We start from the raw sequence: 24018 nt of genomic DNA, 5'->3' as shown, positions 1-24018 counted from the left end.
ATCTTCACGAGGAAAAGCAGTGAATGAATATGAGGGGAATTACTGTAGGTCTCTTGCCTAGGTTGCAACCCAATTTAACAGGGATTTGAGGTTCAAAACTCACTTTACTCAGTTAAGAGGAAAGGAGAGGGACAGTGGGAAAAGTAAGTTTGAGGTTAGCTGGCCCTAGTGATTCCCTCCCTTTCGTTCTCTTGACCTGGCCCTAGGGCGTCACTCTTAGAAGATCATAGAGATTGCTTTCTTTAACTGTTTTCTTCTATGAGGTTGAGCTAAGGCTCCTTTGATAGGAAACTAGACAAAAAAGTAGGGGCGGGCCAGGCGCGGTGGCTCACACCTGTAATCCCAGCACTTTGGGAGGTGGAGGCAGGTGGATCACCTGAGGTCAGGAGTTCGAGACCAGCCCAGCCAACATGGCAAAACCCCGTTTATTGAAAATTAGGGGATGGTGGCATGCGCCTGTAGTCCCAGCTACTTTGGAGGTCAAGGCTGGAGAATTGCTTGAACCTGGGAAGCAGAGGTTGCAGTGAGCGAAGATTGCGCCAGTGCACTCCAGCCTAGGCGACAGAGTGAGACTGTCTCAAAAAAAAAAAAAAAAAAAAAAAAGTAGGAGCGATGAGGCTCATTCTGAGGCATGAAGATAGGGAACCTTTGGAGAGAAGCAGTTAAGCAAACAGCTGCTTTTCATACCACTATTCCCTGTCTTGTTAAGGGCACTCCAAATATTTATATAGCAGCTAATGAGCAATGCATGGAGTAAATGGAGATCAAAGAAATAATTGTCCTTCAAAAGTTTCTAGTTTCCAGGAGGAACACAAATCACAAAAACAATATGTTATATGTGAGACAGCTACTTAAGCTCTCTGAAGGTGGCACAGAACATAAAAGGGGGAAAAATTAGCAGTTAGGTGCGTAAGAAGTGTTAAGAGAATGTTTCACTTCAGCACAAGGACCTACATGCATGAGAATGGTCTGTTTTTGAGAACAAGGAAGAGATCATGATGAGAATATTGGAATAGGTATAGGTAGAGGCAATATTGGGAACCCTGAAATATTTTTTGCCCCAATAGGATGTGATACAAAATAATTGAGAGACTAACAAAGTTCCATCAGAATTAAACAGAGGATTGGCCTAGTCCAGTGGCTCACACCTGTAATCCCAGCACTTTGGGAGGCCAAGACGGGTGGATCACTTGAGGCCAGGAGTTCAAGAGCAGCCTGGCCAACAATGCGAAACACCATCTCTACTAAAAATACAAAAATTAGGCCAGGCGCGGTGGCTCACGCTCGTAATCCCGGCACTTTGGGATGACGAGGCGAGCAGATCATCTGAGGTTGGGAGTTCGACCAACAGGGAGAACCAGCATAACCAACATGGAGAAAACCCATCTTTACTAAAAATACAAAAAATTAGCTGGGCGTGGTGGGCGCACGCCTGTAATCCCAGCTACTTGGGATGCTGAGGCAAGACAATCGCTTGAACCTGAGAGGCAGAGGTTGCGGTGAGCCAAGATTGAGCCCTTGCACTCCAGCCTGGGCAGCAAGAGTGAAACTCCTTCTCAAAAAAAAAAAAAAAATTAACCGGGCATGGTGGCGGGCGCCTGTAATCCCAGCTACTCGGGAGGCTGAGACAGGAGAATTGCTTGAACCCAGGAGGCAGAGGTTGCAGTGAGCTGAGATTTCACCATTCATTGCACTCCACCCTGGCAACAGAGTGACACTCCATCTCAAAAAAAAAAAAAAAAAAAAAGAAAGAAAAAGCAAGTACTTGGATTGGAAGAGGAATGGGGGATTCTCAAAGTTTCTTTTCATTTTTCTTTTCTTTTTCTTTCTTTCTTTTTTTTTTTTTTTTTTTTGAGACAGATTTCACCATGTTGGCCAGGCTGGTCTCAAACTCCTAGCCTCAAGTGATCCGCTCACCTCGGCCTCCCAAAGTGCTGGGATTACAGGCGTGAGCCACCGCATTCGGCCCAGATTCTCAAAGTTTTGAATTTGATTTTCCCACAGCCCCAGCCAGTCCTCCTTTTGTCTGGATAAGGAGAAAACTTTTTTCCCTAATAGGAATTGGAGGTTAACATGTTTTAGGCATAAATGTTCTGCATCCCTGACCTTGTCACTCAGAGTGTACTCAAAACTACTGAATGGGTGGTGTAGATAATCCTCTTATGATCAGAGGGTCCCTCTAGCGGTGAGCAGCGACTAGTGCTTATTCTCTAGCTATATGCTCTAATTTATATTCAGATACAAGTAGGGTCTATTAGTGTAAAACTTCTAACTAAAAGAGAAATTAAAATCATAGGATAATAAAGTTGGAAATCGTCATCTGGTCTGATATTTTACCCTTAAGCATGTCAATCTCAGCTATTCTGAGATGTATTCAGAGATGAAGTCTCATTCTTTATTAGTTTTTTTTTTCTTTTTTTGAGACGGAGTTTCACTCTTGTCGCGCAGGTTGGAGTACAATAGCACGATCTCGGCTCACTGCAACCTTTTCCTCCCGGATTCAAGTGATTCTCCTGCCTCAGCCTCCAGAGTAGCTGGGACTATAGGCACCCACCACAATGCCCGGCTAATTTTTGTATTTTTAGTAGGATGGGATTTCACCATGTTGGCCAAGATGTTCTCGATCTCCTGAACTTATGATCCGTCCGCCTCGGCCTCCCAAAGGGCTGAGATTTCCCAGCCTTGGTTTTCTTTTTTAGTCTTGCTCTGTTACCCAGAGCAATCTCAGCTCACTGTAGCCTTGACTTTCTGGGCTCAGGCGACTTTCCTACCTCAGTCTCTCAAGTAGCTGGGACTACAGGCTGGCACCATCACAATCAGCTAATTTTTGTATTTTTTTGTAGCGACGGGGGTATCCAGGCTGGTCTCGGACTCCCGACCTCAAGTGATCTGCCCACCTCGGCCTCTCAAAGTGCTGGGATTACAGGCGTGAGCCACCGTGCCCAGCTGGCCTTCTTTTTTTCATTATGGAAATTTCCAAACCAAAAGTAGAGTAGTATGGTGAACCACTATGTACACATAACCCAGCCTCAATAATTATCAACATAAATAAGACCAGTGTGGCCGGGTGCAGTGGCTCAAGCCTGTAATCCCAGTTTTCGGAGGCTGAGATGGGAGGCCAGGAGTTAGAGGTTGCAGTGAGCTATGTATGATTGCACCACTGCTGCACTCCAGCCCAGTGAGACCTTGTCTCTTTTGTTTTACTTTGAGACCCTGTCTCAAAAACCAAAACTATTTGTTTCTTCCAAAGGATTAAGTTAAATCCCAAACTTCATATACTTTTTTTATCTATGAATACAACATATAACCCTTAATAAAGACTACTTTTATAATGGTGATAACTTTAACACTATTATCATGCCTAAAAAAATTGCTTAATATCAAATATCCAGCTGATGTGATGGCTCACGCCTGTAATCCCAACACTTTGAGACTTTTTTTTTTTTTCAGAGATGGGGTCTGGCTATGTTGCCTACGCTGGTCTCGAACTCATGCGCTCAAGCCATCCTCCCACATCAAAAAATTAAAAACAAATTAGCTGGGCTTGGTGGCATGCACCTATAGCCCCAGCTACTCAGGAGGCTGAGGCAGGAGGATGGCTTGAACCCGGGAGGTGGAGATTGCAGTGAGCCGAGATCAGGCCACTGCACTCCAATCTGGGCAACAGAGCGACACCCTGTCTCAAACAATAAAACTTTGTAGAGACGGAGTCTGGCTGTGTTGTCCAGGCTGGTCTCAGACTCCTAGCCTGAGTTGATCCTCCTCCCTGGGCCTCCCAAAACGCTGGGATTATAAAACCTAAGCCATTGCATCAGGCCTTGAATGTAATTTTTGATTAACCAAAACGGTTTAGTGGTTTGTTCTTTGGCAGATTAGTTAATATAATTGAGTTGTCAAATCTTTTCCGGGCTCTGTACTGGGCTTAGGGAATTGTAAAGATTAAGACACGTTGCCGGCCAGGTGTGGTGGCTCACGCCTGTAATCCCAGCACTTTGGGAAGCTGAGGTGGGTGGATCATCTGAGGTCAGGAAATCGAGACCAGCCTGGCCAACATGGTGAAACCTCGTCTCTACTAAAAATACAAAATTAGCCGGGCATGGTGGAATGCCCCTGTAGTCCCAGCTACCTGGGAGGCTAAGGCAGGAGAATCCCTGGAACCCAGGAGGTGGAGGTTGCAGTGAGCCGAGATCGAGCCACTGCACTCTAGCCTGGGTGAAAGAGCGAGACTCCTCCGTCTCAAAAAAAAAAAAAAAAAAAAAAAAAAAGGCACGTTGCCCACCCTTAGTTAAACGAGGGAGGAGATAAATATACAAATAAATTCAATTGAAGGGTATAAGGGCTTGTTGAATTAAAATTCTACAGGGAACTGAGGGCTGTAGAAAGTCATTAGCGATCCCGACACTTTTTTTTTTCTTTTTTTGAGACGGAGTCTCACTCTGTCCCCCAGGCTGGAGTGCAGTGGCGCGATCTCGGCTCACTGCAATCTCTGCCTCCCGGGTTCAAGTAATTCTCCTGCCTCAGCCTCCCGAGTAGCGGGGATTACAGGCGTGCGCCACCATGCCCACCTAATTTTTTGTATTTTTAGTAGAGACAGGGTTTCACCATGCTGGCCAGGCTGGTCTCGAACTCCTGACCTCGTGATCCGCCCGCCTTGGCCTCCCAAAGTGCTGGGATAACAGGCGTGAGCCACCGCGCTCGGCCGATCCCGACACTTTTTTAAAATGACGAAGCCGGAATCGACACAGCACTTTCAAAGGTTCCTCCATAGCTCCCCTGAGATCCGGCCAGCGGGAAACCCCAACTGAGAACTGCAATGGCAGGGAAAGTGGAGGCTAGATCCTGTTTTTTGTGTTACCGCGATTCCCTCCAACTACCCTCAAGACGCCTACAAATTTGTTTGGCGGCACCTACAACTCCCAGAACGCAACGTGGGGGACGGAGGCGGAAGCAGCTGGCCAAGCCGAGGTCTGTGATTGGTGAAGAGCGACGGGCCAATTGGAGGAGTTGTTGTTAGGCCGTCCCGGAGAACCGGTCGGGAGGGAGGAAGGTGGCAAGATGGTGTTGGAAAGCACTATGGTGTGGTGAGGAGCTACTTCGGGGCAGGAGGGGCAGAGCTGGGTTTCGGGCGCGTGTAGCGCCAAGGCAGGGAGGGCCTGGGGTGGGGGCCGGGGGCTCATGGGCGAGAGGCGGCCCTGGCCCCGGAGGTAAGGAGCCCGCTGGACTCCCTGAGTCATCCCGGGGCCCTGGAGTGGCGGATAGTCCCGGGTTACCACTGTTACCCCCAGGGGGACGGTCATTGACTGGTCATTCCTGCTTCCTTTCTCTGTTCTAGCGCCGTCTTCTCTAGAGCAGCCCGGGTCTGTCTTTAGCTACAGTTCTGCTTTTCGGACTCATCGTAATAGTTTTCTGCCCTCCTTTCTTTGCAAAATAACGTCTATTAGGAAAATAGATTATTAATCCCTTCCTCTCCCCATTCCCTCGTCTCCTAACTTCATTACCTTTCCCTGTATCATCTTCAAAGGTACCATTTACAGATTGCTTTTTATGTATCAGTCATTTTGTTTATCTCACTTATACCTCACAACCACACCTTAAGGTAAATTATCTCTCCATTTTACGGTTCAGGATACCGAGTCTCAGCGATTTTAAGTGATTTGTCCAAAATCATACAGCTAGTTAAGTGGTGGAGTCAAGATTTAAACCCACGGCTGTCTGACACAAAGGCTTTATCCGGTGAGGTAGCTCTCTTTGTCAGTTTCAGGCTTGGGCTGAGTACCTATTACGAGTCACATTAGAAGAGGAGGACATAAATTTTTGCAGGGTTTCAAGAGTTCCTTCTAAGTGTAATCACTGAATGTAATACAGAATAGTTGACGAACACAAATCACCAATTGGGTGAAACAGGCACCTATGAGATTTCTTCTTTTTATTTTCTCGGGGGAGCTTAGCGTTGCCAGATAACATACAGGATGCCCAGTGAAATTTGAGTTTCAGATAAACGATGAATAATTTTTTTTTGAGACGGTCTTGCTCTCTCTCCCGGACTGGAGTGCAGTGGCCCAGTCTGGCTCACTGCAGCCTCCGCCTCCCTGGTTCAAGTGATTCCCAGTGATTGAACTAATTTACACTTGCACCAACGATATAACAGTGTTCTCTTTTCTCGCAACCTTGCCAGCATCTGTTATTTTTTTATTTTTTAGTAATAGCCATTCTGACTGGTGTTAGGTGGTATCTCATTGTGGTTTTGATTTATTTGCATTTCTCTAATGATCAGTGATATTGAGGTTTTTTTAATAGGCTTGTTGGCTGTATGTATATCGTCTTTTGAAAAGTGTCTGGCTGGGGCGGTGGCTCAGGCCTGTAATCCCAGCACTTTGGAAGGCTGAAGTGGGTGTATCACCTGAGGTCAGGAGTTACTGACCAGCCTGGCCAACATGGTGAAACCCCATCTCTACTAAAAATACAAAAATTAGCCAGGCGTGGTGGTGGACGCCTGTAGTCCCAGCTACTCCAGAGGCTGAGGTGGGAGAATCGTTTGAACCCGGGAGGTGGAGGTTGCAGTGAGCCGAGATGGCGCCACTGCACTCTAGCCTGGGCGACAGAGTGAGACTCCCTCTCAAAATAAAAATAAAAATAAAAATAAATAATAAATAAATAAATAAAAATAAAGTGTCTGATGTCTGTTCATGTCCTTTGCCCACTTTTTTTTTTTTTTTTCTCTTTGAGAAGGAGTTTTGCTCTTGTTGCCCAGGTTGGAGTACAGTGGCGCCATCTCAGCTCACTGCAACCTCCGCCTCCCTGGTTCAAGTGATTCTCCTGCCTCAGCCTCCTGAGTAACTGGGATTACAGGTGCCCGCCACCACGCCCAGCTTTTTTGTATTTTTGGTAGAGACGGGGTTTCATCATGTTGGCCAGGCTAGTCTCAAACTGCTGAGCTCAGGTGATCCACCCGCCTCAGCCTCCCAAAGTGCAGGGATTACAGGCGTTGAGCCACTGTGCCCAGCTCCTTTGCCCACTTTTTTTTTTTTTTCGCTCTTATTGCCCAGGCTGGAGTGCAATGGCACAATCTCAGCTCCCCGCAACCTTCGGCTCACCGCAACCTCCGCCTCCCGTGTCAAGCGATTCTCCTGCCTCAGCCTCCTTAGTAGCTGGGATTACAGGCATGCGCCACCACGCCCAGCTAATTTTGTGTTTTTAGTAGAGACCGGGTTTCTCCATGTTGGTCAGGCTGGTCTCGAACTCCCACCCTCAGGTGATCCGCCCGCCTCAGCCTCCCAAAGTGCTGGCATTATAGGCGTGAGCCACTGTGCCTGGCCCGTCTTCCAGGATTTTTATAGTTTTGGGTTTTACATTGTCTTTAATCCATCTTCAGTTAATTTTTGTGTATGGTATAAGAAAGGAGTCCAGCTTCAATCTTCTGCATATGGCTAGCCAGTATCCCCATTATTGAATAGGGACTCTTTTTCCTCACTGCTTGTTTTGTCAGCTTTGTCAAAGAGTAGATGGTCATAGGTGTGCGGCTTTATTTCTAGACTCTCTATTCTGTCCCATTGGTCTCTGTGCCTGTTTTTGTACCAGTGCCATGCGGTTTTGGTTATTGTAGCCCTAAGTAATAGTTTGAAGTTGGGTAAAGTTGCCTCCAGCTTTGTTCTTTTAGCTTAGGATTGCCTTGGCTTTTCTGGCTCTTTGTTGGTTCCATATGAATTTTCAAATAGTTTTTTCTAGTTCTTTGAAGAATGTTTTTGGTAGTTTGATAGGAGTAGCATTGAATCTGTAAATTGCTTTGGGAAGAATGGCCAATTTTAATTAATTAATTTATTTATTTATGAGACAGAGTCTTGCTCTGTCTCCCAGGCTGGAGTGCAGTGGTGTGATCTCGGCTCATTGCAACCTCTGCCTCTCAGGTTCAAGTGATTATTGTGCCTCAGCCTTCTGAGTAGCTGGGATTCCAGGCAGCCGCCACCATACCTGGCTTTTTTTTTTTTTTTTTTTTTTTGTATTTTTAGTAAAGATGGGGTTTGGCCATGTGGCCAGGCTGGTCTTGAACTCCTGGCCTCAAGTGATCTGCCCACCTCAGCCTCCCAAAGTGCTGGAATTACAGGTGTGAGCCACCATGCTCGGCAGTATGGCCATTTTAATGATATTGATTCTTCCTATTCATGAGCATGAGATGTTTTTCCACTTGTTTATATCTTCTTTGATTTATTTGAGCAGTATTTTGTAATTCTCATTGTAGAGCTCTTTCATCTCCCTGGTTAGTTGTATTCCTAGGTTTGTTTGTTTATTTGTTTGTTTTTTTGAGATGGAGTCTCGCTTTTGTTGCCCAGGCTGGAGTGCAGTGGCGCCATCTCGGCTCACTGCAACCTCCACCTCCCGGGTTCAAATGATTCTCCTGTCTCAGCCTCCCGAGTAGCTGGGATTACAGGTGCGTGCCACCATGCCCGGGTAATTTTTTTCTGTATTTTTAGTAGAGATGAGGTTTCATCAAATTGGTCAGGCTGGTCTCGAACACTTGACCTCAGGTGATCCGCCAGCCTCAGCCTCCCAAAGTGCTGAGATTACAGGCATGAGCCACAACACCCAGCCAAGGTATTTTATTCTTTTTGTGGCAGTATGCACATAGTTCTTGGCCCCATGTAGTGCATCATGGGGAACCTGCTGTTGATGTGACTGCCTTGCACATGTGCCATTGTATTACCCTTTTCGAGTGTTTTTTTTTTTTTTTCTCTTTTTTTTTGGGAGACAGGGTCTCATTCTGTCACCCAGGCTGGAGTGCAGTAGTGTGATCTTGGCTCACTGCAGCCTCGACCTCCGGGGCTCAAGTGATCCTCCTGCCTCAGCCTCCTGAATAGCTGGGACTACAGGCACTTACCACCATGCCCAACTATTTTTTGTATTTTTTGTAGAGATGGGGTTTTGTCATATTGATTAGGCTGGTCTCGAACTCTTGGGCTCAAGAGAGCCTCCCTCCTTGGACTCCCTAAGTGCTGGGATTACAGGCATGAACCATCACACCCAGCCTGTATTCTCTTTTAAAATAAAGGTTTTGGCGGTAATCCCAGCTACTTAGGAGGCTGAGGCAGGAGAAGGGGTTAAGCCCAGGAGTTTGAGGTTACAGTGAGCTATGATTTCACCACTGGCCTCCAGCCTGGGTGACAGAGCAAGATCCTGTCTCAAAAAAATATGTGAAATGGCCAGGTGCGGTGGCTTACACCTGTAATCCCAGCACTTTGAGAGGTTGAGGTGGGCGGATCATCAGAGGTCAGGAGCTCAAGACCAACCTGGCCAACATGGTGAAACCCCGTCTCTACTAAAAATACAAAAATTAGCCGGCATGGTGGTGCACGCCTGTGGTCCCAGCTACCCGGGAAGCTGAAGTGGGAAGATCTATTGAGCCTGGGAGGTTGAGGCTACAGTGAGCTGTGACTGCGCTTGAACCTGTGCCTGCGCTTGAACCTGTGCCTGAATACTACCCTAGACAGGTTGAGTATTCCCTATCTGAAATGGCTAGGACCATAAGTGTTTCAGATTTTGGATTTTTGTCAGATTTTAGAATATGTACATTATACTTAACCAGCGGAGTATCCCTAATCTGGAAGTCTGAAGTGTTCCAGTGATAATTTCCTTTGAACATCATGTCAGCACTCAAAAACTTTCTGATTTGGGGCATTTCGGATCTCAAGAGTTTCTGATTAAGTGTACTCAACCTATATATTCCCTTTTCTATTAATACTTGTTTTCCAGTAACTTCTTAATTACCTCTCTTTACCATTTTTGGTTTATTGCCAAACAAAGCATACTAAAGAAAAAAAATTGCCCCAGGCTCACATTTTGCTTGCCAATAGAAATGAGATGTCTTGGCTAGGTGCCGTAGCTCACACCTGTAATCCCAGCACTTTGAGAGGCCAAGGCAGGAGGACTACATGAGTCTTGGAGTTTGTGACTAGCCTGGGCAACAAAGTGAGACTCCATCTCTATAAAATAAAAAATAAATAAAAAATGTGGTTTTTTTTGGTAGATACTGGGTCTTCCTGTGTTGCCCAGGCTGTTCTCCAACTCCTGGGCTCAAGCGATTCTCCCTTCTCAGCCTCCCAAAGTGCTGGGATTACAGACGTGAGCCACCAAGCCCAGCCTAAAAAATAGATAAAATTCTAAAAAGAAGAAATGAGGGCCAAGTGTGGTGGCTCATGCCTGTAATCCCAGCACTTTGGTAGATTGAGGTGGGTGGATCACCTGAGGTTGGGAGTTTGAGACCAACCTGACCAACATGGAGGAACCCCGTCTCTACTAAAAATACAAAATTAGCCGGGTATGGTGGTTGCATGCCTGTTATCCCAGCTACTTAGGAGGCTGAGGGAGGAGAATTGCTTGAACCTGGGAGGCGGAGGTTGCGGTGAGCCGAGATCGAGCCATTGCACTCCAGCCTGGGCAACAAGAGCGAAACTCTGTCTCAAAAAAAAAAAAAAAAAGAAAGAAAGAAATGAGGTATCTCATCTAAGGCACTGCTTCCGTCCATTAGCACAGGTAGAACCTTAACTATTAGAGCTCTCAGGGACCTCAGAGGTCATCAAGAATTGATCCTTACAGGAGCTTATATAACTGCATCACTTACCTGCCTTCTTCTGGTCTTTGGGAAACTCGAGATTATATTTCACATTAGCTGGATACTTTTAGATCATGAAAAGTTGCAGGGATCTAAGAGGTGAGACTTCAGATCCACAAAACCTCATTTTTACCGTTCAGTTCAGCTGTTAAGCATTTAATGAGATGATTGCATTGTACTTTTCTGCACTCAGTGCTGCCAAGTGTGTGTTATTTTATAGACCTCTTTTTTTGAGGCAGTGGCACGATCTCGGCTCAATGCAGCCTCCACCTCTCAGGTTCAGGTGATTCTCCTGCCTCAGCCACCCGAGTAGCTGGGATTACAGGTGCCTGCCACCACGCCCGGCTAACTTTTATATTTTTTAGTAGAGACAGGGTTTCACCATGTTTGCCAGGCTGGTCTCAAACTCCTGAGCTCAAGAGATCTGCCCACCTCGGCCCCCCAAAGTGCTGGGATTACAGTTGTGAGCCACCATGCCTGGCCCTATTTTATAGATTTTTTTTTTTTTTTTTTTTTGATGGAGTCTCACTCTGTCATCCAGGCTGGAGTGCAGTGGCGTGATCTTGACTCACTGCAACCTCGGCCTCCCGGGTTCAAGCAATTCTCCTGCCTCAGCCTCCTGAGTAGCTAGGACTACAAGTGTGCGCCACCATGCCTGGCTAATTATTGTATTTTTAGTAGAGACGGGGTTTCACAATGTTAGCCAACACTGGTCTCTAACTCCTGACTTCAGGTGATACACCCGCCTCTACCTCCCAAAGTGCTGGGATGCACTTGGGAGGCATAAGTCACTGTGCCCAGCCTATTTTATAGATTTTTTTTTCTTTTTCTTTTTCTTTTTTTGAGACGAAGTTTTGCTCTTGTTGCCCAGGCTGGAGTACAATGGTGTGATCACCGCAACCTCCGTCTCCTGGGTTCAGGTGATTCTCCTGCCTCAGCCTCCTGAGTAGCTGGGATTACAGGCATGTGCCACCACGCCCAGCTAATTTTCTACTTTTAGTAGAGACAGGGTTTCTCCATGTTGGTCAGGCTGGTCTTGAACTCCTGACCTCAGGTGATCCACCTGCCTCGGCCTCCCAAAGTGCTGGGATTACAGACATGAGCCACCACGCCCAGCTATAGATATTTTTAAGTTACCTTCTTCATTTCCTATATTTGGATTACTGCCATTTAATGGCAGACTTAGAGTATTTATCCATGACAAAGCTTAGTAGCACTTAAGTGCAGCTTGTAAGAAGTTGCTGTGGTTCATCAGTAGATCACCACCTTTGGTGCTCATCAGAATCATTTTGTAAGGATTTAAAAATTTTTTCGGCTGGGCACCAGGTGGCTCACACCTGTTATCCCAGCACTTGGGGAGGTGGAGGCAGGAGGATCTCTTGAGCTCAGAAGTTCAAGACCAGCTTGGGCAACATAGCTAGATCCCTGTCTCTACAAAAAAAATTTAAAAGGTAGCTGCGTGGTGGCTCACACCTATAGTCCCAGCTACTTGGGAGGCTGAGGTGAGAGGATCACTTGAGCCCAGGAGGTGGAAGCTGCAGTGAGCCATTAGTGCACCACTCTACTCCAGCCTGAGTGACAGAGCAAGACCCTATCTCAAAAAAAAAAAAAAAAAAAAATTCCTCGTTGGTTATTCTGAGTCAATAAATGTGGGCTAAGGCTTGATCATCTGTATATTTAAAAAAGAAAAAAAGCTACAGGTGACGCTATGAAGACTGCTGCTATAGGGGGCCTCTGGAACTGGAGAGAAGGTTTTGGAAAACTTCTACATTTCTTCTCTCTTGTCCTTCAACCCTAATCTGACAGTGTGGACAACAGTGAGTATATGCGGAATGGAGACTTCTTGCCCACCAGGCTGCAGGCCCAGCAGGATGCTGTCAACATAGTTTGTCATTCAAAGACCCGCAGCAACCCTGAGAACAACGTGGGCCTTATCACACTGGCTAAGTATGGGGGACAGAGGAGGAGGGGACTCAGTAGGTGGGTGGTTGTTACATGCTACTCTTCTTTAGATTCCATGAAGCTGCTTTTGCCCATCACCTTCCTAGACTGCCTTCTGCACTATTTAGTGTAAATGTCAATAGCAACTTGTTTTTTGTATTAACCTGAATTTAATGTAGTACGGAAGCTAAATCTCCTGGGGTGAAATTTCTGTTTCTTTTTATTGTTTGTTGGGCAGGGCTAGGGTAGGGGGTGAAATTTCATAATATATTTTAAAGTCAGTGAAAAGTGATTTTGGGCTGGGCACAGTGGCTCATGTCTGTAATCCCAAGAGTTTGATACCAGCCTGGGCAACAGCACAAAACCCTGTCTCTACTAAAAATACAAAAATTAGCCAGGCATGGTGGTGGCTACCTGTAATACCAGCTACTCAGGAGGCTGAGGCAGGAGAATCGCTTGAACCCAGGAGGCGGAGGTTGCAGTGAGCCAAGATCACACCACTGCACACCAGCTTGGGCGACAGAATGAGACTCCATTTCAAAAAAAAAGAAAAAAGTAATTTTTGGATCAGAGCCCCTGGGCATATATCACTCATCCTTTTACCCTGAAAGTGTTTTGTTTTAGGAACTGATAATTCTTAAATGAGTAGCCTCCCACTCCAGTGTACATACTGTTAGCTGGGAGAATGGGTCTGGAGGTGGAGAAGACAGGAGAGATACAAATTAGCATCGTTATTTTGGTGGATTCTCAGGGCCCTGTGAGCCTTTAAAAGGAGTTAGGGGAAAACATTTGGAAGTAGAGGGCAGCTTTCTTACAAAGCCAGCCACTTAATTATTTCTGTGCTTGGTTTCCATTAAATACTAGATGTTTGATTGAGAAGAATAGAGGCCAAGCACAGTGGCTCACGCCTGTAATCCCTGCATTCTGGGAGGCCAAGGCAGACGGATCACTTGAGGTCAGGATTTCGAGACCAGCCTGACCAACATGGCAAAACCCCGTCTCTATTAAAAATACAAAAATTACCCGGGCGTGGTGGTGTAGATCTGTAATCCCAGCTATTCAGGAGGCTGATGCACGAGAATTACTTGAACCCGGGAGGCGGAGGTTGCAGTGAGCTGAGATTCGCCACTGCACGCCAGCCTGGGTGACAGAGCGAGACTCTGTCTCAAAAAATAAAAAAGAAGAATAGAGATTACAATTAGAATAGAAATAATGGTTATTATCCAGGTCTTTAAAGAAAAGTCAGACACAGGCCAGGTGCGGTGGCTCACGCCTGTAATCCCAGCACTTTGGAAGGCCAAGGTGGGCGGATTACGAGGTCAGGAGATCGAGACCATCCTGGCTAACACAGTGAAACCCCGTCTCTACTAAAAAAAATACAAAAAATTAGCCAGGCGTGGTAGTAGGTGCCCGTAGTCCCAGCTACTTGGGAGTCTGAGGCAGGAGAATGGCGTGAACCCGGGAGGCGGAGCTTGCAGTGACCCGAGATCACGCCACGCACTCCAGCCTGGGTGACAGAGCGAGACTCCGTCTAAAAAATAAATAAATAAAAGTTAGACACAGTTTAGAGGTACTTGTGCTGACCTGAATTCACTGAAATGCTTTTCCTACATCCCAGTGACTGTGAAGTGCTGACTACACTCACCCCAGACACTGGCCGTATCCTGTCCAAGCTACATACTGTCCAACCCAAGGGCAAGATCACCTTCTGCACGGGCATCCGCGTGGCCCATGTGAGTCCTACTGGGTTCCCTGGACCTTTCCTCCCTGCTCTGAGGTCCTGCCTCCATCATACTCATTTCTCCCCTGGAATCCTGAGCTAGGACCAGAGCAAGAGAAAGCTAACTTGGAGTAGAAAGGATATGGGGGATGAATCCCAGGGTAGTTGAGGGTTGTGAAGGGAAAAATCCCTAGAATTGAGAATTAAGGCTGGGCGTGGTAGCTCATGCCTGTAATCCCATCACTTTGGGAGGCCAGGGGAGGAGGATTGCTGAAGGCTAGCAGTTCAAGACCAGCCTGGGCACATAGTGAGACCCTGTTTCTCTAAAAAAAAAAAAAAAGGCCGGGCGCGGTGGCTCACACCTGTAATCCCAGCACTTTGGGAGGCTAAGACAGGCAGATCACCTGAGGTCACGAGTTCAAGACCAATCTGGCCAACGTGGTGAAACCCCATCTCTACTGAAAATATAAAAATTAGCCAGTACTAGGGAGGCTGAGGTAGGATAATCGCTGGAACCCGGGAGGTGGAGGTTGCAGTGAACTGAGATCACGCCACTGCACTCCAGACTGGGCGACAGAGCGAGACTCCATCTCAAAAAAAAAAAAAGAAAGAGAATTAACCTCCCTTCTTTATGCACAGAGAGTCATAGCAAAAAGGGAGGAGGTGGGGGTGTTAAATCTTGTGTGAACATGATGGTAGATGGTGTACTTCAGGTACAAAGAAACTGTAAGAAAAAGGGAACCGAGTGACAGAGGAAAGAGCTGAGTGATTCCTCTGGTTAACTCTGAGAACTTCCTCTCCCTTTACAAGCTGGCTCTGAAGCACCGACAAGGCAAGAATCACAAGATGCGCATCATTGCCTTTGTGGGAAGCCCAGTGGAGGACAATGAGAAGGATGTGAGTCCAAGTGGCAGCTGGGGAATGTGGGGAGCCCATGTTTGGGACTGAGGTTCTTCCAGCCCTCAGGAGAACCTGGCAGAGGCATCAGGCTCATCACTTTGGGGAAAGGTGAATGTGGAGAATTCAGTGATTCTGTTGGAGGACCTTGGGGAGGTCAATAGATTTCTGTATGCTTTTATGTGGCGGGTCCTTTCCCCCCTCGAGTATGGAACAGATTTCTTGATTTTTCTTCCCTTCTTCCCAGCTGGTGAAACTGGCTAAACGCCTCAAGAAGGAGAAAGTAAATGTTGACATTATCAATTTTGGGGAAGAGGTGAGTAGGGACTGATTGGAGGGCATTGACTTAATTTGGTCATAAACAGAATGGTCCTTAACCCTGAGGAGTGCGGGTACTGTGGCAGAGTATTGCAGAAATGGGAAAGAACAGGGAGCAAGGCCTGAAGAAGGGCGTCATGTGTTCTTTCCTCCCCAGGAGGTGAACACAGAAAAGCTGACAGCCTTTGTAAACACGTTGAATGGCAAAGATGGAACCGGTTCTCATCTGGTGACAGTGCCTCCTGGGCCCAGTTTGGCTGATGCTCTCATCAGTTCTCCGATTTTGGCTGGTGAAGGTGGTGCCATGCTGGGTCTTGGTGCCAGTGACTTTGAATTTGGAGTAGATCCCAGTGCTGATCCTGAGCTGGCCTTGGTGAGCAAATGTTGACCCCAGGTAGAGTCCAGAGGTCCCTCTTTGTTCTCTTCTGGCACACACATCACAGAGCTTCTATCAGGCTGGACAGTCCTAGACACTACCAATCACTTATTTTCCAAGACCTCCTTTTGCCGCCTCTTCCCTATAATTCTGTCTGATCTCTAGGGGCACCAGTGTCAGATGCTTTCTTGTTCACTTCTGATGAAAACCGAGGCTTCTCCCAAGTCCTTACTTTTTAATCCCGTACCACTGCTTATCCCTCCAGCTTCTTCTCTGTGTGATAAACCAGAAGCTGCCCCTTTATGTTCCTTTCCCACACCCCAACTGACTTTCCCAGCTCCCTGTAGGAGTGAGGGCAGGGGAGCCCTGATTATGCCCTGCCCTTCACCAGGCCCTTCGTGTATCTATGGAAGAGCAGCGGCAGCGGCAGGAGGAGGAGGCCCGGCGGGCAGCTGCAGCTTCTGCTGCTGAGGCCGGGATTGCTACTACTGGGACTGAAGGTGAAAGAGGTGGAATCCGAAGTCCTGGGACTGCGGGATGCTAAACATTGAAAGCTGGGTGTAGGCACTGCAGGGAGAGTGTGGAGGTCTGACAGGGTAGGAATATGTGGGAGGGCTGGGCTAGGAATGGCCTTGGAGGCTGGCCTGTGTGGATACGGCACCAATTCTACCCTGCTCCTCTTTTCCTTTTCCCAGACTCAGACGATGCCCTGCTGAAGATGACCATCAGCCAGCAAGAGTTTGGCCGCACTGGGCTTCCTGACCTAAGCAGTATGACTGAGGAAGAGCAGATTGCTTATGCCATGCAGATGTCCCTGCAGGGAGCAGGTGAGCCAGAGCCTGGGTGATGCCTAGGCAGAGGTTGGGGTGAGGAAGTGTAACTGAACAGACTGACCTCTCTTCCTCAGAGTTTGGCCAGGCGGAATCAGCAGACATTGATGCCAGCTCAGCTATGGACACATCCGAGCCAGCCAAGGTGAGACCCAACCCTGCCCCCATCAGGTTTAAAGTCCTTGAATTTAGATCCTCATCCCTCTGGGGCTGGGAGCATTTCTACCATAGCTAAGTCCTTTGAGGAGCAGAGGGAAACACATGGATATGCATTTCTTACGTGTAAACCTTGCTAAGGTAGCAATGCTAATGGTCAGAGTTGGAGAAATGTCCTCTTGTTCTGTAATTTTCCTTTCTTGCTGGTGGGAGCAGCCTGGGCAGTTCTCTAGGATGTCTTCCCAGGAGGGAAAAAAGAGGGTCTGGGAAAAAGAAAAAGGAGAACTGGGTGTCTTGAGAGCAGGAAACCTCAATGTGATGGCATCTGTTTTTCTCCTCAGAGCTCAATTAACAGAGTTCTCAGCAGGCCCCTCTATTTGGTTAGTAATAACTGCATTCATGCTGTATAAAGGATTTTGCTGACTTGTCCTTTCCTTACGTCGACCAGAGGTGCCCAGATCCCCACACAGTCAGAAGGCAGGGGGCCTCTGGCAGCGGCATGCTCCTGTCCTTAACACCTGCTTACTTCCTGCCGCTCCATACCCTCCCTTGAGCTCACACTGCCTGTTTGCAGGAGGAGGATGATTACGACGTGATGCAGGACCCCGAGTTCCTTCAGAGTGTCCTAGAGAACCTCCCAGGTGTGGATCCCAACAATGAAGCCATTCGAAATGCTATGGGCTCCCTGGCCTCCCAGGCCACCAAGGACGGCAAGAAGGACAAGAAGGAGGAAGACAAGAAGTGAGACTGGAGGGAAAGGGTAGCTGAGTCTGCTTAGGGGACTGCATGGGAAGCATGGAATATAGGGTTAGATGTGTGTTATCTGTAACCATTACAGCCTAAATAAAGCTTGGCAACTTTTTTTCCTTTTTTGCTTCAAATATTGATGGTTTTGAGTGTGAGAGAGGGGAGGAGCCCCTGGCCTGAAGGAGAGCCTTCCTTGTTGAGTTCTCCATGTCTCTGTTTCCACCTGTCCGGGCCTCCTAACGTGCTGGGATTACAGGCCCAGGAGCCGGGTTTCCATTTCTAATGAACGAAGACCTTATTTAAACCACCTTCTTGCCAATAACTTTTACTCTGCACTCACACAGCTGAACCCCAAGCATGGAATGGTACTCAACCTTTTCAGTTTTTTCATGTGGACTTCTGAGGTTCAGCAAGTTTAGGTTATTTGGCCAAGGATATTTAGCTAATGAAGAGGCAGAACCAGGATCAAAATCCAAACTTGTCTCAGACCTGTCTCGCCAGGAGTTGAATCACCACCAAACAGTAGTTTCCCATTGGTCAGCTGCCTTCAGTGACTCTGCTCAGCCCTGCAAGTCAGTTCCTTGTAGCAACTACTATACCTTCCTCTACTCCCCCATCACTCTCAACAGAAGCCTGACATCTTTACAGAGAGTCAAGGCCATGAGGCAGGAAGTTCTGGCTCCCTCCCTCCTGCCAGCACCTCCCTGCATCAGTTATGCTGTCTCCTGAGTCTCTGCTGTCCTAAACACCCTGCTGGCGTTTTCCTCTCAGTGTACACGCATAAAATCCACTCTACAAGTAACCTTACCTTGAGACTTTATATTATACTGTTTAAATATTATTTTACAAGGAACATCTATTCCCTTTATAATTTTTTTTAAAGTTTTTTTTTTTTTTCAGCCAGGTGCGGTGGCTCACACCTGTAATCCCAGCACTTTGGGAGGCCGAGGTGGGCAGATCACAAGGTCAGGAGTTTGAGACCAGCCTGACCAATATGGTGAAACCCCGTCTCTACTAAAAATAGAAAAAAAATTAGCCGGGTGTGGTGGTGCATGCTTGTAATCCCAGCTACTCAGGAGGCTGAGGCAGGAGAATTGCTTGAACCCAGGAGGCGGAGGTTGCAGTGAGCTGAGATCATGCCACTGCATTCCAGCCTGGGCGACAGAGGGAGACTCAAAAAATAAAAAATTAAAAAAAAAAAAGATATATTTTTATTTATTTTAAACAAAGTCTGTGCTCTGTCACCCAGGCTGGGGTGCAGTGGTGTGATCATAGCTCACTGTAGCCTCAACCTCCTAGCCTAAAGGATCCTCCTGCCTTAGCCTCCTGCATAGCTGGGACTAAGGCACACACTACCACGCCCAGCTAATTTTTTTTTTTTTTTTTTTGAGATGGAGTCTCTGTCGCACAGGCTGGAGTGCAGTGGCACTGTCTTGGCTCACTGCAACCTCTGCCTCCCAGGCTCAAGCAGTTCTCATGCCTCAAGCCTCGCAAGTAACTGGGACTATAGGTATGTACCACCATGCCTGGCTAATTTTTAATTTTTTTTATAGATATGCGGTCTATGTTTCCCAGGCTGGTCTTGAACTCCTGGGCTCAAGTGATCCTCCCACCTCGGCCTCCCAAAGTGCTGGGATTATAGGTGTGAGCCACCGTGCCTGGCCTATATAGTTTTAAAAGTTAGATTTGTAATAAAAATTGGTAGGGTCCTGCCCCACCCCTCTGCACTCTTGAGGTCTACTCCCAGAAGTAATCAATTTAACTTCTTTAGCTAGCTCTTCCTCTGCTTCCTTATTCCCAAAGAATGAACTTATATGGCTATTTCTTAATTTTTCCATTTTAGCCATTATCTATACTGTTTACTATAGAATATTATAATTTAGTTTTTTTTTTGTTTTCGAGGCAGAGTTTCGCTCTTGTTGCCCAGGCTAGAGTGCAATGGCACAATCTCTGCTCACTGCAACCTCCGCCTCCTGGGTTCAAGCGATTCTCCTGCCTTAGCCTCCCAAGTAGCTGGGATTACAGGCATGTGCCACCACACCCGTCTAATTTTTTTATTTTTAGTAGAGACGGTTTCATCATCTTGGCCAGGCTGGTCTTGAACTCCTGACCTCGTGATCTACCTGCCTCAGCCTCCTGAAGTGCTGGGATTACAACGCCTGACTAATTTTTATATTTTTTTTGTAGAGACGGGGTTACGCCAGGTTACCTAGACTGGTTGTGAGCTCAAGCAATCTGCCCACCTCAGCCTCCCAAAGTGCTGGAATTATAGGCGTGAACCACCACACCTAGCATTTTTTTTTTTTTTTGAGACGGAGTCTTGCTCTGTCACCCAGGCTGGAGTGCAGTGGCACGATCTTGGCTCACTGCAAGCTCCGCCTCCCGGGTTCACGCCATTCTCCTGCCTCAGCCTCCCGAGTAGCTGGGACTACAGGCACCTGCCACCACGCCCGGCTAATCTTTTGGATTTTTAGTAGAGATGGGGTTTCACCGTGTTAGCCAGGATGGTCTGGATCTCCTGACCTTGTGATCCACCCGCCTTGGCCTCCCAAAGTGCTGGGGTTACAGGCTTGAGCCACCACCTCCCAAAGTGCTGGGATTACAGGCTTGAGCCACCACGCCCGGCCCATTGTTTTTGTTTTTATTCTTTTACCATGAGAAATAGAAACCTCCTCTCATTGGTCAAATACAGTAGGTAACCTGTTAACCTCACGTGATGGCCTCCTGAGCTTGCTCCAATGTGGATTGGTTGTCCTCGACCTGCTGCAAAGTTTTAGTTCTGGCCCTTCCCTGCACCTTCACCCTGGGACTCACTTATTTCCTGGATGCCATATTTTGGTTTTCCTTTATTTCATCCTCTGTTTTAGTAGAATTTGTCATCCAGTAGCTTCCTGAGAAAGGAGCACAGCAAGTTTATTTTTTGTGTGTCTGAAAACATCTTGGCAGAGTATAGAATTCTACATTTAAAATAATGTTTCTTTAGAATTTTGAAGGCATTGCCTCATTGTTTTCAGTTTTCTTCTTGTTTGTTTTTTCTTTTTCTCAATGTTTCAGCATCCAGAGGAATGCTTGTTGGTGTTGAGACAGGGTCTCACTTTGTCACCCGGGCTGCAATGCAGTGGCAGGAACACAGCTCAGGCTGACTGCCACCGCTACCTCTGAGGCTCAAGCAGTCCTCTTGCCTCACTATCTCAACTGTCTAGGACTACAGGTGCATGCCACAACACCCATCTGGTTTTTGTATTTTTTATAGAAATGGTGGTTTTTGTATTTTTTGTAGAGATGGTGTTTCACCACGTTGCCCAGGCTGGTCTGGAACTCCTGACCCTAAGTGATCTGCCCACCTCGGCCTCCCAAAGTGCTGGGATTACAGGCATGAGCCACCTTGCCCATGGCCTGTATTCTAGTTTTCAGGGTGTATTATTAAGAAACCAGGGCTGGGTGTGGTAGCTCATGCTTGTAATCCCAGCACTTTGGGAGGCCAAGGCGGGAGGATAACTTGAGCCCAGGAGTTCAAGACCAGTCTGGGGAACATGGCAAGACCCCATTCCCCCACATTTTCTTAATTAAAAACAAAAAAACAAAAAAAGTTAGCTGGCTGTGGTGCAGTGCACCTATAGTTCTAGCTACTCATGAGGCTGAGGTGGGAGTATCACTTGAGCTAAGGGGTCCAGGCTGCAATGAGCAGTGATCACGTTACTGTACTCTAGCCTGGGCAACAGAGCAAGACTGTCCCAAAAAACAAACAAAAAAAGCATCCTGTTTTTGTATCATGGGTGCAATATCTTCTATTTCTTTTTTTTTTTTTTTTTTTGATACAGAGTCTTGTTCTGTCACCCAGGCTGGAGTGCAGTGGCATGATCTCAGCTTACTGCAACCTCTGCCTCCGGGGTTCAAGCAATTCTCCTGCCTCAGCCTCCCGAGTAGCTGGGACTACAGGCATGTGCCACCACGCCCAGCTAATTTTTGTATTTTTAGTATAGACAGGGTTTCACCATCTTGGCCAAGTTGGTCTTGAACTCCTGTCCTCATGATCTACCCACCTCAACCTCCCAAAGTGCTGGGATTACAGGTGTGAGCCACCACACCCAGCCAATCTTATATTTCTAAGTATAGTCATTGCAGTTTTAGGATATTTTCTAACAGTCCCTTCATTATCTGTTACTCTCTGGGCTCCTCCTCTTTTGGCTTCTTTTATGTTGGAGGCTGCCTTCAACTCTCAGATGATCCTTGGCTGGCTGTCCCCACTTAAGAGAGAGCTGCCTGGAAACTCCACGGGTGGGGTGAGCAGAGACCATCATATGTGGGCCTCCCTGGGAGTAAGGAGGGAGGGAGCAGCCTTTGAGTTCCTGTTGGCTTCTTCTCCTGAGTCAGTCATTATCTCCAACAAGGAATTTTCCAATCTTCCTTCCCCTGCTTTCAGAGGCCCAAGGACTTTTCTGTTTTTGAGCCTTTTTGGGATCTAAGACTGATTATTTTGTTCTTTGTTGGCTCTTCACTCCCTACATTATGAGTAGAATGGAAAAATCCCCAAACTTAAGTCAGTTATCCTGCACATCTGGCTTTCTGCACATCCTGTGCAGAAATCCTGTGTCAGTTATCTGCACATCTGTATCAAACTAAATCAGTCTCTCATTTGCTGTAGTCTTCTCTTTGTCCTTGTGCTTTTTCATGTCTTATTATTTATTTATTTATTTGTTTATTTATTTTTGAGACGGAGTCTCGCTCTGTCACCCAGGCTGGAGTGCAGTGGTACGATCTCGGCTCACTGCAAGCTCCGCCTCCCGGGTTCACGCTATTCTCCTGCCTCAGCCTCTTGAGTAGCTGGGACTACAGGCGCCTGCCACCATGCCCGGCTAATTTTTTGTATTTTTAGTAGAGACGGGGTTTCACTGTGTTAGCCAGGATGGTCTCGATCTCCTGACCTCATGATCCGCCCGCCTCGGCCTCCCAAAGTGCTGGGATTACAGGCGTGAGCCACCGCGCCCGGCTATTTTTTATTTTTCAGACAGGGTCACTTTTTTGCCCAGGCTGCAGCGCACTTGGGCCATCATGGCTCACTGCAGTCTTGGCCTCCCAGGCTCAGGTGATCCTCCTACCTTAGCCTCCCCAGTAGCTGGGACTACAGGCACGTGCCACCATGCCTGGCCTTTTTCACTTCTTTACTCTTATTTTGATGTGATTTCTAGGGTGAGCAGAGATAAGCTCAATTCACCACATATAACCAGAAGCTCTTTACTTCTTTAAGTTCAATTACCTAATTCCTCTAACTCACAAGGTGGTCATGAAAATTAAAGGTGGCGGGCAACCTGCTTGGGTCCCCTACTGTAGAAGCTTTGTTCTTTCGCTCTTTGCAATAAATCTTGCTGCTGCTCACTCTTTGGGTCCACACTGCCTTTATGAGGTGTAACACTCACCACGAAGGTCTGCAGCTTCACTCCTGAAGCCAGCGAGACCACGAACCCACCGGGAGGAACGAACAACTCCAGATGCGCCGCCTTAAGAGCTGTAACACTCACCGCGAAGGTCCGTGGCCTCACTCCTGAGCCAGCGAGACCACGAACCCACCAGAAGGAAGAAACTCCAAACACATCCGAACATCAGAAGGAACAAACTCTGGACACGCTGACTTTAAGAACTGTAACACTCACCGCAAGGGTCTGCGGCTTCATTCTTGAAGTCAGTGAGACCAAGAGCCCACCAATTCCGGACACAATGCCATTCTCCTGCCTCAGCCTCCCGAGTAGCTGGGACTACAGGCGGCCGCCACCACGCCCGGCTAATTTTTTGTATTTTTAGTAGAGACAGGGTTTCACCGTGTTAGCCAGGATGGTCTCCATCTCCTGACCTCGTGATCTGCCCGCCTCGGCCTCCCAAAGTGCTGGGATTACAGACGTGAGCCACTGTGCCCAGCCCAGCTTAGCTTTTTAACAGCTTAGTTCTTTCATCTTTGTTTGAATACAAAGGCCAAGGAAAATAGTCTACATGTTATTTTCAGGAAAATTTTCTGTATAAATTACTGTTATTGAAGCATTAATTTTCTATTTCATGATCAGGTTACATGCCTTGGAAAGGATGTAGTATATGATGAAATTGCCCAAATCATTTGAATGATAATAAAAGTTTAAAAAAAAAAAAGAAAAAAAAATATAAAGGTGGCTGTGTGTAACAAGGTGTTGAAAGGTTTTCCTGGTTGTGTTGGAGTTTGAGCTGAGTCTTAAGGACAGAAGTGTACACAGGTACCCCCACATTGTAGAAAAATACTTTTCCAGCCACGCAAAAGACAGCACAATTCCTCCAGCTGCCATGGCCCCCACTGCCACCTGCAGCCTCTATGAGATGACACATTTGACACAGGAAAGAGAGCACGCTCATGGAGATAGATCTGTTGTTGATTGCTGATCTGTCTGGAGTCCTTTGGTATTCCCTG

At 47.1% G+C, this 24018-nt stretch overlaps 1 protein-coding gene across 4 annotated transcripts; it reads left to right on the top strand.

The window, feature by feature from the left end:
• The first annotated feature begins 4971 nt into the window (after positions 1–4971).
• On the top strand, positions 4972–17722 carry PSMD4 (proteasome 26S subunit ubiquitin receptor, non-ATPase 4). Of its 4 annotated transcripts, none has more exons than XM_009430245.2 (10): positions 4972–5081; positions 12410–12550; positions 14163–14277; positions 15075–15161; positions 15409–15477; positions 15637–15852; positions 16247–16364; positions 16551–16682; positions 16763–16830; positions 17416–17703. In XM_009430245.2, the coding sequence occupies exons 1-10, from the start codon at positions 5056–5058 to the stop codon at positions 17584–17586; spliced, it is 1143 nt and encodes a 380-aa protein (XP_009428520.1). In that variant the 5' UTR covers positions 4972–5055; the 3' UTR covers positions 17587–17703. The 4 variants fall into 4 exon arrangements, with proteins under 4 accessions (XP_009428520.1, NP_001131029.1, XP_054512644.1 ...); NM_001137557.1 differs by having other exon boundaries at positions 4973–5081; positions 16247–16355; positions 17416–17722; XM_054656669.2 differs by lacking the exon at positions 12410–12550 and having other exon boundaries at positions 5009–5081; positions 16247–16355.
• Positions 17723–24018: the final 6296 nt, after the last annotated feature.

Source organism: Pan troglodytes, chromosome 1 (assembly GCF_028858775.2).
Source record: "Pan troglodytes isolate AG18354 chromosome 1, NHGRI_mPanTro3-v2.0_pri, whole genome shotgun sequence".
NCBI lineage: Eukaryota > Metazoa > Chordata > Mammalia > Primates > Hominidae > Pan > Pan troglodytes.
The sequence above is the reverse complement of the archived record's forward strand: the minus strand, read 5'-3'. Positions and strand labels throughout refer to the sequence as shown.